The sequence below is a fragment of the Orcinus orca genome, chromosome 10, assembly GCF_937001465.1.
Source record: "Orcinus orca chromosome 10, mOrcOrc1.1, whole genome shotgun sequence".
NCBI lineage: Eukaryota > Metazoa > Chordata > Mammalia > Artiodactyla > Delphinidae > Orcinus > Orcinus orca.
This window is the reverse complement of record NC_064568.1, coordinates 73,717,748-73,732,955: the sequence shown is the minus strand read 5'-3', so window position 1 is coordinate 73,732,955 and position 15,208 is coordinate 73,717,748. Positions and strand designations below refer to the sequence as shown.

Sequence of the window (15,208 nt, the reverse complement as noted above, 5' to 3'; positions counted from 1 at the left end):
ACAAGTATTTAAAATTAGAAACATAGTACGGAGATGCAACCAGCAAAATCCAGACTGTGGGAAACTCTATTAAACAAATGACCGTTGTTTTTTTTTTTCCAGCAAAACACTTGGGAGATGGGGGAAGGATTTAAAAGTGATTAAAGAGACACATTAACTAGGCACGTTGTATAGAACTTGTTTGGCTCCTTAATTAAACATAGTAACTTTTAAAAAAGGAAATTATAGGGCTTCCCTGGTGGCGCAGTAGTTGAGAGTCCGCTTGCCGATGCAGGGGACGCGGGTTCGTGCCCCGGTCCGGGAAGATCCCACATGCCGCGGAGCGGCTAGTCCCGTGAGCCACGGCCGCTGAGCCTGCGCGTCCGGAGCCTGTGCTCCGCAACGGGAGAGGCCACAACAGTGAGAGGCCCGCGTACCGCAAAATAAATAAATAAAAAAGGAAATAATAGGATAATCAGAGAAATGTGAATATAGCCTGAAACTCTGATTATAATGAGGAAATAATCAGCACTTTTTTGGAGTGTGGTAATGGTATTGCAGCTATGTTTTTAAAAGATAGTCTTGATCTTTTTGAGATACATATTGAAATATTTATGGTTTGTAAAATATGAAATAATATAAGGTTTGGGATTTGCTGTAAAATAATCAGAGTGAGGTGGGGTGGGGAAGGTCTAGGGTTGTAGAAGGAACAAGCCTGCCAGTGGGGAATTGTTGAAGTTGGTACACATAACACTCTGCTCTCCACTTTTAAATTTTCAAAAAGTTAAAAAAGAAATCTAACGAACAAACTGAACCATTAAAGTATCTAAATTTTTGTTAAATAATTTTTAAAGTCTGGAACACCTTAGAATTCTTTCACTTTCCAAGATGTCTACAATAGAGCAGTGCTTTGATTCACAAGCTCTGTAAAGTATCTTTGAAAGTGGGATTCAGCACTCACCGGCTGCTTGCCTTTTGCCACATTTCTACTGTAATGCATCACCCTCTTTCCTTCCATCAGAACAGGCAAATACAGTCTGGCAATGCCTTCCTACTGCTTTTGAAATGCAACTTTAAACCCATGTCTTGACCACCTACCTTGGCCTGCAGTTGTGCTGGGGTCTGTCAAGAACTGTCAAACCAATGCTTCATGATGACCATAGGCCTGAGCCCTGTCCATTCCCAATGGGGTCTCACATCAGTCTTTGAAGGTGCCTCCCACACACTGGGCCTGCAGGGTAGCCTGTCCATTCTTGTCCTTTACTGCTCCCTTCCCATAAAAGTTTGAACTGGCCAACTTAAAATATTCGGAAACTTCCAAAGTCTACTGGACTCTATGCCAAAACCTCTTGGGCAGAAATGAAGTTCTTGAGAGGGTTTAACGATCTTCCATTCCACTTCTGATACAGACAACACTACCCCCTACCCATAGGTTCACTATAGCTAATTCAAAAATGTTGCCTAACTCCAGCTGCAACTCTCAAGTACAATAAACTTTGTTTGGCTACAGACTTTCTTAACTTGAGTAGGACAGATTGAACTGCTGAAAAATTTAAGGGAGGCAGGTCAGATTTTTTTCCCTAGCAAAAATAAATCTTCTCTAAACCTTCCTTGGGTAAATCAACACTTTATAAAATAAAGCATCTACTGCATTCCCCCGGACTACCCAAAGACAAGATAACCAGTTATATTTCATTCACCAGCCTTGGAACCATACCTCATAAAAAACCAAAAGCCTCCATCTATCTCGCCCATGAAACAAAGAGAACAAAAACTTAGAATATATACTACAAGCGCAAGCACAGGATTTTTTTTAGCAACCCCGTTTCCATCAGGTGCACGTCTACCCACACAAACACACAATAACCCTCACCCCACCCCCCCGTGGAATTTGCCAGTGTGACTTGTGCTGACTTTCAGCGGAGAAAGACAGGAATTTATGTTTAGTTGTGGTTTTGGCTTTCAATGGGAAGGAAAGGAAGAGTGTGGGGCGTGAAAAACTGGAAATGAGTCTTAATTCTCTTGTTTCCTCCCATCCTTCTCTGCATCAAAATGCAGGTATATCATTGAAATTTCAAATGTGTTTCTCGGGCAGTTAAATACCCCGACGGAGTCTGGGAACAGGGGGTGGAGATAAAGGTGAAACCGAAGATTGGAAGGGTGGGCCGGGTCAGAGGCCCCGGCGCTCTGCCGGGTTGCACCGAGCATGCGAGGTCGCCCCGCGCCTGCTGCCGGCCGCGCCCTGGTTCTGGCCTGGCCAGCTGTCCTGGGTTTTGCCAGCGACTGCGCCGTCCGGGGTGCCCACTCACACCTCTGGCTGGTCCTGACTTTAGGCTAGGTTCATTCACTTCCGGTGACAAATCCCTCCCACCACTTCTAGAAATAATGTAACATTTCCCCCATCACTTTCCTAACAACCGACTGCCCCTCAGACAGCAGCCGAGTCCGGGTCCGGGGTCTCACCCCGGCGAGACCAGCAGCGCCCAGCTGCGGAGGGAGTGACGGCCAAGGTCGGGGGTAGGGGGAGGGCGTGGGAGGAAGAGGAAGGAGGTGTGGAATCTTACCTCCCCCGCCCCCACCCCTCCGACTGCAGTAATTGGCAAAAAAAATAAGCCGTTTTTAGACTTCCCCAGGGCCCCCTGAACCTGGTTGCAGTGAGGAACCCAGTCTCTCCCATTCCGGTGCCCCTCGCCTTCTCCCGGCCCCGTAAGTGACTGCGGGAATCCTGGAGCCCCAGGCCACGCGGAACTGCAGCGGCGGGGGTGGGGTGGGGTGGTAGGATGAGGGTTTAGGGGCGGCAGGAATGTGTGGGAGGAAGGGGTGGTGGAAGGGAGAAGGAGAAAAACAGAGGCATGCAAAAGGCTCCGTAGCTGTTCCAGCTGCCGCTTCCTCCGGCGCGGGCCGGGCGGTGTAATATTCCCCCCCCTCCATCTTTCTCACCACTACCTGTCCCACCCACCCACCACAGGCACACATTCCCCCCACCAGTAGCGGATCTGCAGCCTGTAAGGGGGTAGTAGGAAGGAGCTGGGGGGAGGGGGAGGCCTGCGAGTTTCTAACCTTGTTCTTATAAACAAACCCACATGTGCAGCTGCCGCTGCTGCAACTCACCCCACAATCCCGGATATAAGTCCTGCCCCTTTAAGAGGAAAAAAAGCTTCCCCCGCCTGCCTTCCACCCTACCCATCCACAAGGACCTTTGTCTCCCCACCCACTCTGTCAGTCGGCCCCGCCCCATATTCCCGCCCCCTCCAACGCAGAGGAACCAATGGGTGAAGAAAATAAGGCCGGGGTCTGACGTCAGCATGTCCGGCCAATCACAGGGCGCGTTGGTGGGAGGCCTCGCGTTGGGCGCGCCGGGAGGAAGGAAGGCAGGAGAAAGGAAGCTTGAAGGCAAGATGGAGAATGCTAGTGGCTCTGCTACTGCTGTGGCGAGCAGGGACTTGGGATCCCAGAGGGGCCGGAGCCTGGTGCCTGAGCGGCTTCAGAGTCGAGAACATGAGCGGCAACTGGAGGTGGAAAGGCGGAAGCAAAAGCGGCAGAACCAGGAGGTGGAGGAGGAGAAGAGCGACTTTTTCGCCGCCGCCTTCTCTCGGGAGCGATTGGCCGTGGAAGAGCTTCTGGAAGGCGGGGAGTCCGTCGAGCAGCTGGAGGAGGCGGCCGCTCGGCTGCAGGGGCTGCAGAAACTAGTCAACGACTCGGTTTTGTTCCTGGCCGCCTACGACTTGCGGCAGGGGCAAGAGGTGTTGGCGCGGCTGCAGGAGGCCCTGGCCAAACGTCGCCAGGAGCTGCAGCCTAAGAAGCGTTTCGCTTTCAAGACCCGCAGGAAGGATGCTGCTTCAGCCACCAAAGTAGATTTGGCTCCCGGCGCCCCGGCAGCGGAAGGCATCCTGGCCTCCCCGCCGCCCTTGAAGGAGGAGGAAGGCTTCGACTCCAGCTGGATCTGCGGCTTCTCCAATCTGCAGTCCCAAGTCTTGGAGAAGAGAGCCGAGGAGCTGCACCAGCGGGACGTCCTTTTGACCCAACTGATTAACTGCACGATCAAACTGTATGGCAATCCCAACACCCTGCGGCTGACCAAGGCTCGAGGCTGCACGCTGCTCTGCGGCCCGGTGTCCACCTCCGTGTTCCTGGAGAACTGCAATGACTGCGTGCTGGCCGTGGCCTGCCAGCAGCTCCGCGTACACACCACGAAAGACACCCGCATCTTCCTGCAGGTGACCAGCAGGGCCATCGTGGAGGACTGCACCGGGATACAGTTCGCCCCGTACACCTGGAGCTACCCGGGGATCGACAAGGACTTCGAGGGCTCTGGTTTAGACAGGAGCAAAAATAACTGGAGCGACGTTGACGATTTCAACTGGCTGGCCCGTGATGTAGCCTCCCCAAACTGGAGTATTCTTCCTGAAGAAGAGCGAAGGATCCAGTGAGACTAAGCAATTGTCACTCTTTTCTTCACTCCTACCAAATACACTCCCTTGTGGGACTGACTCCAGCTAATGGGACCCCAAAATTTACTTCTTGTCACGCTGTCTGTTTTCATTATTTTAAGGCTTTAGATTGTGATAGGCTCCTACTTTCGATTTCCATTAAATTTGTGGCAGGTCTGGCACTTTAAAGAATTTTTGCTATTTTGGTGATGTTTCGGAGCTTTTGTTTGACGGTGATCATTTGAAGCCATAAGGGGAAGAGAGTGTGGTTTTTAATGCTTTGTGGTGTTTAAAACTTACTGCAGAATAAAGTAAGCCTTCAATAAATATTTGTTTAATAAACGAATTCAGTAGGGCTAGTAGGAGCCAGTTAATGTTGAAGTAAGGTATCAAAACGTGTTCAAACTGCCATTAACCAAGAGCTTTTTTGAATTGCAGGTTTGACTTCCATACGTATTTTTCAGTGGGGCAATGGAAATATTCCTCTCTGGTCTTCAGTTACATGTTAGCTTGGGTTTTTGGCATCCAGCTAGTCTTCGACTTATTTGGATCCAAACTTTTGGCACGGACCCCAAGAGCCTCATGAGTCTTAATCACCTGTAAAGCCAAAATAGTTATAGCTGCCAATTTTTTGTGCACTTAAAATGTAATCGACACCATTGTAAGCACCTTACTCATGTAAACTTATTATAAGTCCTCAAAATATTATGAGGGTAGTTTCTGTTAACTCCATTTTTCAAGTGAGGAAACAGATAAGTTGCCCAAAGGGCACACAGCCCAAGTGGCGGACTGGGATTTGAAATCGTGTAGTCTGGCTCCAGAGCCCACGTTCTTAACCTCTACTAGATACTGATTTTTGAGTAGCGTTAATTGAGTTGGAAAGAAAGCTTCCAAAAGTAAAGAGGGAAAATGGCTTTTCTTAAATTCTCAGGCATAATGGCGCTACGTATCTATCCTCATACAAAAAGAATTGAGGCAAACATCTGGCTGAGTGTTGATTTTTCCACCCATTTTGCTACATTTTGTTATTCGCTACTGTTACAAATTTGGCTTTCTGCTCTATATACTACCACTCATTATTCTTAAATGGAAAGTTGTAAGATTTTCAAAAAGCTTTTCTGGGCCTAGTGGCCTTGTAACTATGGATGTGCTTTTTATTTAATAATTACCACAAGTATTAAGGTGCTTAAATATCTCAAGTATTTATGTATTTAATATTGTATGTTCTCTTTTGTTCTGAAAAAGGATTTAAAGTGGCTTCTAGGATATGTGAAATGTAACAAGATAATAAAAACAAATGACAAGGAGGAACAAGGGTAGAATGACGGATTGGAAGCAGAAATGAAGCCAGTAAAAAAAATGTAAGCTGCGAAGCCCTATTCCTTAGCTGGACGTGAATCCTGATTTTTTTCCCCTCAACTATTAGCTAACTTGAAAAGGGATCCTAATCAATTTCACAGTTCGCAGCATCCACAAACAAGAGGGAAAATCGTTTACTTGGGAGAGTTAATCCTTATGATAAAAAGAAACAACATATAATGAAATTTTCAACCATATCTTTACATTAGAAACTGACCGGTATCCTAAAGCTGTGCCCCTAGAGACTGATAGTTTAACACAAGTGCACTTAAGAATAAACCATGCTTGGTTTTTTTTTGGTTGCCCCACCTGGCTTGCAGGATCTTAGTTCCCGACCAGGGATCGAACCTGGGACCCTTGAATTGGAAGCGCAGAGTCCTAACCACTGGACCGCCAGGGAATTCCCAACCTTTTTCTACTAAAGCTCATAATTTTACACCTGTAACTCTGCTGACCACCTGACCAGTTGTAGGCCATCCAACTAGCTCCCCCTGACTGACGTCCCTCAATATTTGAAAACATTTCCATCTTTGCTGGTCTTCTTCCTTACTAGAGGCATATCTCTTTTTGCCCAGAGATTCCTCTTACGCTCGTGCCCATCCCCTCCAACCTCCTGTGGCCTCCCTTTCCACTGGCCTTTGTTCTTTTAAGACACCAGATCCTGAGGTCCTCCACCCTACATGTCACTGAATGATTTTCCAGCTCCTTCCCTGTGTGTCAGACATCTTAAAAGAATAGCTGTGTCCACATACACCTACATTTTTCACTCTTTCAGTCTTTGTAATTTTAACTCTTCTCTGCTGAAACTGCTCTTTGATGGTATTAGTGGCCTAATCGCCAAATCTACTGGCTCCCTCCCCTCGCCCTCCTCAGCACTTTTACTCTTGGTACAGTTTACCCTTTTTTGTTTGTTTCTTTGTGTTAGGTACAGTTTACTCATCCTTGAAGTTCTCTCTTTCCTTGGCCATAATCTTTAACCTGTTTCTCTTATGTCAGCTTCCTTCCTTTCATTGGGATTCTGATGATTTGTAGCCCTTAAATATGAGTGATGCCCAAAGTTTTGCCATTAGCTTCTTTGTATTCATTCTCTCAGAGCCTCAGCTCTCAACCTATATGCATAGTCTTGTGTCTGTCCCTAGCCTCCACCCTTATTGGGCTCACCTGCCTTTCAAATTCCATATATTCTTTTTTTTTTTTTTTTTTTTTTTGTGGCCACGCCTCGCGGCTTGCAGGATCTTCTTAGTTTCCTAAGCAGGGATGGAACCTGGGCAAACAGCAGTGAAAGCACCACGTCCTAACCACTGGACTGCCAGGGAATTCCCTCAAATTCCATATATCCTTTTTTTTTTTTTTTAAATTTATTTGTTTATTTTTGGCTGCGTTGGGTCTTTGTTGCCGTGCGCGGGCTTTCTCTAGTTGCCGCGAGCGGGGGCTACTCTTCGTCGCGGTGTGCGGACTTCTCGTTGCGGTGGCTTCTCTTGTGGAGCATGGGCTCTAGGTGCGTGGGCTCAGTAGTTGTGGCACACGGGTTTAGTTGCTCCGCGGCATGTGGGATCTTCTCGGACCAGGGCTCAAACCCGTATCCCCTGCATTGGCAGGCGGATTCTTAACCACTTTGCCACCAGGGAAGTCCCTCCATATATTCTTAAAATCTCCATTTTCACTTCTTTCCCTCCCAAGTTCCATGTTTATTTTAAGGATGTCACTCTTCTCCAGGCACCCAATGCTTACCAGGGCCAGGCAGGTGAAGTCCATGAGTAAGGCTGCTGAGAGTAAGTCGCTAGGGAGTGGGGGACCAGATAACGTGGTAGACAAATTCAGGCATTTAAAAAACATTGGATAAGACAAGCAAAACTTTTTCTGCAGTCTGCGTCTGGTCCTGGAGCTGGCCAACTTGTAACTAAAATAAGTGATGCCCCAAGTGATGAGTGATGCCCATATCATGTCAGCTCCTTCCCTGGAAGGTCTTGCCTATTCATCCTGTCCTCTCAAGTCTCTCTGCCGTTTCAGGAAGATAGACCCTATATGTTTCCCGACGCTTAAACTGGGATGGATTTTTTTTTGTTTTTTACAAAGACAACAACAAGACAAAACAAATCTATATTAAAGTCACACCCCTGAATTAAAAGCATTGACTTAAAGTCACTTTAGTAAGTTTTTATCAAGCAAATCTAATGACAATGTTCATTGCAGTGAGGGCATATTCACCAATAAGTGTAATGACCATATATTTTCATTAAGATCAACTCTGGAAAAGCAATAAAATTGCATATTAGTCAAGCAATCAGTTTATTAAACTTCATTTATGATCAGGTATGTTAAATACAACTTAGTACAGTATTATATGAGTATTATAAAAGTGTCATTTCAGGGCTTCCCTGGTGGCGCAGTGGTTAAGAATCTGCCTGCCAATGCAGGGGACACGGGTTCGAGCCCTGGTCTGGGAAGATCCCACATTGCCACGGAGCAACTAAGCCCGTGTGCCACAACTACTGGGTCTGCACTCTAGAGCCCGCAAGCCACAACTACTGAGCCCGCATGCCACAACTACTGAAGGCCACACACCTAGAGCCCATGCTCCGCAACAAGAGAAGCCACCGCAATGAGAAGCCTGCGCACCACAACAAAGAGTAGCCCCCGCTCACCGCAACTAGAGAAAACCTGTGCACAGCAATGAAGACCCAATGCAGCCAAAAAAATAAAAAACCCATTATGTACAATATAATGCAAAATTTAAAAAAAAATTGTTACTCTAGTCTCAACTGCATAAGAATAGAAGAAATGGTCAATTATAAGTTTTAATGCTGAACTTCTGATTGCAATGCAAGAGTCATTATTTAACAAAAAAAATTTAGTTTTATTTGTGTTAATCAGGCAGAAATAAAAACAGCAAGATGTAAAGATTCAACTTTCTATGGGTAATGTTACATGGCAATACGTTTTATAAACATCATGGCAATTACTGTAGTACCACAGAAATTGGACAGCTAAATTACATTTAATTCAAATGTTTCACCACCAACTCAAAAACTTAATTGCACTATTTGACAATTTTCTTCTCTTATAAATGAGTTGGCCATTACAATTAGACGGTCAGTTATTTACTAGCTTTAAGTTTCAAGAAGGGCAGGGACAATATGACACAAAAGCCATGTTCAATTCAACTAAATAAATATCGGAGCATCCACTATGCAACTTTTCCACGTTGGGTGCTAAGAGCACAGTGGTAAACAAGGTAAGCGTGTGCTCTTCCTTGATGGAGGTTACGGCCTAGTTGAAGATCAGATGAATGAAACAACAATCATGAGAGAGAAACCCTGAGAGCTCCGATAGGGTAGTGCCCTATTATTATCAATATAACCTCTCCTGGTTAGAAGGGACCTTAAGTAAGGCTTCTATTTTAACCACCAACCCAGGGTTTGAATTCCCTGGCTGAACTCAGATCAGCGGCACTCACAGAAGGAAGTAGTTACTATTCAAAGGCCTGCTTTCCAAATTTTCAGATACTGTTGCACTCGGAACTTTAAGAACTGAGAAGACCAAGCAAAAAATTCAAGGCCATTTACTCACCTGGTAACCAAGCTCAGCATTCTGTGCAGGCATTTAAGTAATTTATTATATTTTGAAAAATATTTTTTAGTTGAGTACCTTTTAGTTGTGTTTATTTCACCAAGAAAGCTATACATAAACTAATTTTTAGAACTGATAACAAGGTAGACGTTTGATTCTGAGATGATAGCGCAATGGATTTTCAAAACAGATAATTCATGTACAGGTACAAAAAGATTAAAATAAAATCTCCCTCCTTCCTTTGATCCCAGTGATTCAGTTTTCTCTGGAGAGCAACCACCCTTTACCTGTTTCCTTTGTATTCTTCTGGTCTATGCATTTACAAACTTATGTGCAATATATCCTTCTATCCTCCCACCCCAGTAGAAGCACACTATGTATACGCTTGGGCACTTTGCCTTTGTCCTTCACATTATATTGGAGATCTTCCCATATAAGTATGTAGTCATCTCATTCTCTTTAACTGCTGCCTAGTGTTCTGTTATATGCAATGTGCCATACTTATTTAACCAGTCTCTAACTGATGAACATTTAGGTTGTTTCCAATCTTTAGCCAGTAGAAAAATGCTACAATGAATATCCTGATACATGAATTATTTAGCATATGTGCAGTGGGTTCTTAGGGGTAGGCTAGGTACCTAGAAGTGGAATTGCAGGATCAATAGGTTATGAACATTTATTATGTTGATAGATATTATCAAATTGCCTTCTGAGGAGGTTTATCAATTTACACACTCACTAGCAATGACTGAGAGTGCTATTTCTTCACATCCTTATTGACATACTGTGCTATCCAATTTTTGGATCTTTGCCAATCTGAGAGTTACAAAATGTTAACTTTCTGTAATAGTAATTGTCTCCTAACTTGTCTCCTCAGCTCCAATTTCTAAAGCGTTCTGCATGCAGCTACCAAATTAGTTTTCTTAAAACATGTCACTCCTGGTCTAAAACCTTCTGAGATTCCCATAGCCCGCTGGACTCCCTGGCTTGGAAGACAAGTCCCTCCACCACCTGCTTTCAGCCTACTGTTCCTACATGATGTTTTGCTGTTTCAGCACACACACTTCATGCTCCAACTAGTCTGAAATAAGTCCCATTAATCAAACACACTGTATCAGTGAGGGACCTGGCAGGAAACAGATGGCACACTTAAAATGGATAATTTAAGAAAAGCCTAACACAGGAGCTATTTACAAAGCTGTGGGCAGAGTTTAGGGAAAGCAATAACAGATAGTGCAATACCTCTTATCACTCCTAGGGCTGAAGGGACAAAACTGTTACCTGAAACCAGAAAGAGAGCACGCTACGTGGCAGGAGCTGTGGCCTTCAGTAGAGGGATGTAGCCAATCCGTTGTGACCTGTGGGCCGAAGAGCAACAGGAATTTCAAAACTCTCTTCAATTGTGCCTTCCGTTGGCTGAACCCAATTAGAATTTTAGGGCAAGGACGTCTGTTTCCCGGTTTTAGGGCAAGGAAGTCTGTTGATGCAGTCCATATGGGCCAGCTCCCAGGACAGCTCCAGGGTGGAGAAAAGTAAAGAATAGATTTGGAGGAACAAATGGAAGATATTTCCTACAAACACCTTCTGCCATACTTTCTGGTCTTTTCTCAAGCAGTTCCCACACAGCTTGAGTCCATGTGCACTTGCCAAAATTTTGCAAAAGCCAATCTGGGAAGTCTTCTGGGATTTCCCTCAGTCTCTTTGAGAACGAAGCCTGATATTTTGAGACAATAAGAGCAAGAAAGAAAAGTGAATGAGCCAGTCTCTGAGGCCAAGTTGTTGCATTCTCCAGTAGAGACAATTATTGAGGGAAAGAAAAAAATTTGAAGAAAGTGAGACGTGTAGGCCAATTCAGACGACATTCATGTGATGGCAGAACTTTAGAAGGCCTGGCAGCATGATTAGATACAGAGAATCCGGTATGCCTCTGAGTTAAGCAATAATTTCAGCAGTCATTGTCTTTTAAGAAGTTTAAGAAAAGATAAGACATCAAAGGAAAAACTTCTTGGGACTTCCCTGGTGGTGCAGTGGTTAAGAATCTGCCTGCCAATGCAGGGGACATGGGTTTGATCCCTGGTCTGGGAAGATTCCACATGCTGCAGAGCAACTAAGCCCGTGCGCCACAACTACTGAGCCTGAGCTCGAGAGCCTGCAAGTCACAACTACTGAGCCTGCGTGGCACAACTACTGAAGCCTGAGCCCCCAGGGCCCGTACTCCACAACAAGAGAGGCCACGGCAATGAGAAGCCCGCACACTGCAATGAAGGGTAGCCCCACAACTAGAGAAAGCCCACGCGCAGCAATGAAGACCCAACGCAGCCAAAAATAAAAAATAAAATTAAAAAAGAAAAAGGAATAACTTCTCAGAAAGACCAAAGAATGACCTCTACAGGAAAGGAAAAAGGGAAGCTTCCAGTGCCAATACAAACGTACCGAGACTTACACAAAAGTTAGCTGTAATCTTTGAAGACAAGGAAATGGAGGAGGGAGGAGAGGGGGAGAGGCATTCACACACATCTCATTGGTTATGGAAATTTCCAAGAAAGATGCCTGGAACGTTGAAAGAGTTTTAAGGTCCCTGAGTAATGAGAAGGCTTATGGACATTCACCAAGAACATTTCATTGAAGCTGCAGTTTACGAAACATTAGCAAACCCAACTTGTGCACAAATTTTCCTCAAAAAGAATATCAAGGGCTTCCCTGGTGGCGCAGTGGTTGAGAGTCCGCCTGCCGATGCAGGGGACATGGGTTCATGCCCCGGTCCGGGAAGATCCCACATGCCGCGGAGCGGCTGTGCCCGTGAGCCATGGCCGCTGAGCCTGCGCGTCCGGAGCCTGTTGCTCCGCAACGGGAGAGGCCACAACAGTGAGAGGCCCGCGTACAGCAAAAAAACCAAAAAAAACAAAAAAAAATATCAACAACAGCTTTTTGACCTTATACATACTTAGTTTATGTTTGCTGTATATTCATATTTTACTTTTATTTCTTTTCATCTTCAATTTTGGCATTTTTATGATAGGAAATGTGTTTCCAGCGCTGGAAATATGGGTGAGACCTGAAGTGGCTTGACTTGTAACTGACGATAAGGAACAAATTAACTTGTTCAGTACAGTAGCTCCTACTGACTGGGATATGTCCCCAGGGGGCTTAATAAAAAGTGCTGCTTGTGACTCATAGATACAGAGAACAAACTAGTGGTTACCAGTGGGGAAAGGGAAGGTGGGGAGGGGATTAAGAAGTATAACAAAGGACTTCCCTGGTGGTCCAGCGGTTAAGAATCCGACTTCCGGGCTTCCCTGGTGGCGCAGCGGTTGAGAGTCCGCCTGCCGATGCAGGCGACATGGGTTCATGCCCTGGTCCGGGAAGATCCCACATGCCGCGGAGCGGCTGGGCCCGTGAGCCATGGCCGCTGAGCCTGCGCGTCCGGAGCCTGTGCTCCGCAACGGGAGAGGCCACAACAGTGAGAGGTCCGCGTACTGCAAAAAAAAAAAGAAGAATCCGACTTCCAATGCGGGGGAGGCAGGTTGGATCCCTGGTCCGGGAACGTGGGGCAATTAAGCCTGTGCGCCACACGAGGACCCCGACCGCACCCCAACGAAAGTTCCCACCTGCCGCAACCAAGACCCGACGCAGCCAAAAATAAGTAAATAAATAAAAACAACTACTGTATTAAAAAAAAATTCTGCCAATGCGTCACTAATCTTTAAAAACATGTTCTAAGACCCTTGTATTATCCTAAAGGAAGGAAAATATACTTACTAAGTTTAGACTTTATTAAATACACATGAAAAAATTTCCAGGATAATTATTTAAAACATAGTAATAAAGTGTATAACTTGTAACCGGTAAAAAGGGAAAAGTTAAATGAGGAAGAACACCTTAACCAATCCTAAAGAAGTCAAAATAAAGGGAAGAAGAAAAAAGAGAAGCATAGAAAAAGTTGGACAATGAAAAAACACTAAATAAGTTTGGTAGAAATAAATCCAAATACATCAGTAATCACAGGAAATGCAAATAGAATAAGGCTTCCACTTAAAACACAGATTGTCAGTCTGCATTTTAAAAATCAACTATATACTGTTTTCAAGAGATAGATTTAAACATATGGACTGAGAAGTGTTGAAAGTGAAAGGCTAAAAATTATCAGGCAAATACTTTTAAAGAAAGCTGGTACAGATCTATTAATATCAGAAAACACAGACTGTAAAGAATAACTTTACTAGGGATAAAAAAGGTCCCTATAAGATGAAAAAGGCTCAATTCACAGGAAGATATAATAGGTCTAAGCTTGTATGCCCCATTACAGAGCTTCAAAATGTATAAAACAAAATTTGGCAAAATAGCAAAGAGCAAACAACAAATTCATTGTCAACTGGGAGGATTTTAACCTTCTCTCAGTAATTAACAGATAAGTAGACAAAATTCAAATATAACATGAAAGATTTAAACAACATTAACAGTTTTTAACAAGAGCATTGCATCCAACTATTATATAAGACACACATTCTTTTCAAACACACATGGAATATTGACCACATGACAATTGGCTACAAACAAGGCCATAAAGCAAACCTCAAAATTTTTTTCTAGGTTTGGTATTGTTACATCATTTTACTACAATGCAACTGAGTTAGAAATCAATTTTTTAAAAAGAGAGAGAAAATTTGAAAGTTATAAGGACTTAAAAGAATGTAACAAAACTTACTCCGTGTGTATTATATGATCATAAGCATAAAAATTCCAAAATAATCTATAGAGCAATTATTAGTGCTAATAAGAGCATCACATTTTTATATATTAGCAATAAACATCCAAGATATTCTTGATGAAAAAGGAAAAGGTGTGTGTGTATGTGTGAGTGTGTTGCCTAATCAAATATGAAGACCTTTTTTTTTTTTTTTTTGGCCACTCCGTGAGGCTTGCGAGATCTTAGTTCCCTGACTATGGATCGAACCCAGGCCTATGACAGCGAAAGCCCAGCATCCTAACCACTAGGCCACCAGGGAACTCGCAAGACTTATTTAATTAGAGCAAAATGATGATGGCACAGGAATATACAAAGTGACTAATGGGACAGAATAGGGAACTGAAAAATAGATCCATGCACGTATGGAAAACTAGTTCACGACTGGGCAGTTAAGACTATTGGGAAAAGGAGAGATTATTCAATGAACTGTATGCTGGGACAACTGGTTATGCATATGGAAGAAAATTAAATCATATTCCTTCATCACACCATACACACAAATCTACTCCGGATACACTCAAATCTTTTTTTTTTTTTTTTTTTTTTGCGGTATGCGGGCCTCTCACTGTTGTGGCCTCTCCTGTTGCGGAGCACAGGCTCCGGACGCGCAGGCTCAGCGGCCACGGCTCACGGGCCCAGCCGCCCCGCGGCATGTGGGATCCTCCCGGACCGGGGCACGAACCCGCGTCCCCTGCATCGGCAGGCGGACCCCCAACCACTGCGCCACCAGGGAAGCCCACTCAAATCTTAAAGAGAGAAAAAGTATAAAATTTTAGGAGGCAATGGAGGATAGTACCTTTGTTTCTATGTATGGGGTAAGGAATAATTTCTTAAACAAGCACTAGGAAAAGATTGAAAAATTCTACTATATCAGTAAGTACTTCTGATCTTCAAAAGATGCCATAAAGAAAGTGAAAAGTCAAGTCACAAATTGGGAGAAAATCATTGCAACACATATAAACACCAAAGAAATATTATATGGAAAATATAAGGAAGTCAATCAGAAAAATGTTAACTACTGATATGAAAAACGGGCAAAAGACAAGAACATACGTTTTGCAGAGGAAACACAAATGGCAAGTAAATTTATGACAATGTACACAAACTCATTAGTAACCAGGGA

At 44.3% G+C, this 15,208-nt stretch overlaps 2 protein-coding genes across 3 annotated transcripts in view; one reads left to right on the top strand and one right to left on the bottom strand.

Moving 5' to 3' along the window:
• The window catches only part of BICRAL (BICRA like chromatin remodeling complex associated protein), a 108,222-nt gene extending 105,067 nt beyond the window's left edge, over positions 1-3,155 (bottom strand). The window contains exon 1 of one of the 2 annotated variants that reach the window (XM_049716109.1): positions 3,091-3,155. The gene's annotated coding sequence lies outside the window, so the exon portion shown is untranslated. Of the gene's footprint in view, positions 1-1,077; positions 1,803-3,090 lie in introns of those variants that run through there. The other variant, XM_049716108.1, reaches the window with a different exon arrangement.
• TBCC (tubulin folding cofactor C) lies at positions 2,845-5,795 on the top strand. The gene has a single exon (XM_033424000.2). It carries the CDS (start codon positions 3,063-3,065, stop codon positions 4,407-4,409), a length of 1,347 nt encoding a protein of 448 aa, XP_033279891.1. The 5' UTR covers positions 2,845-3,062; the 3' UTR covers positions 4,410-5,795.
• The last annotated feature ends 9,413 nt before the right edge of the window (positions 5,796-15,208 follow it).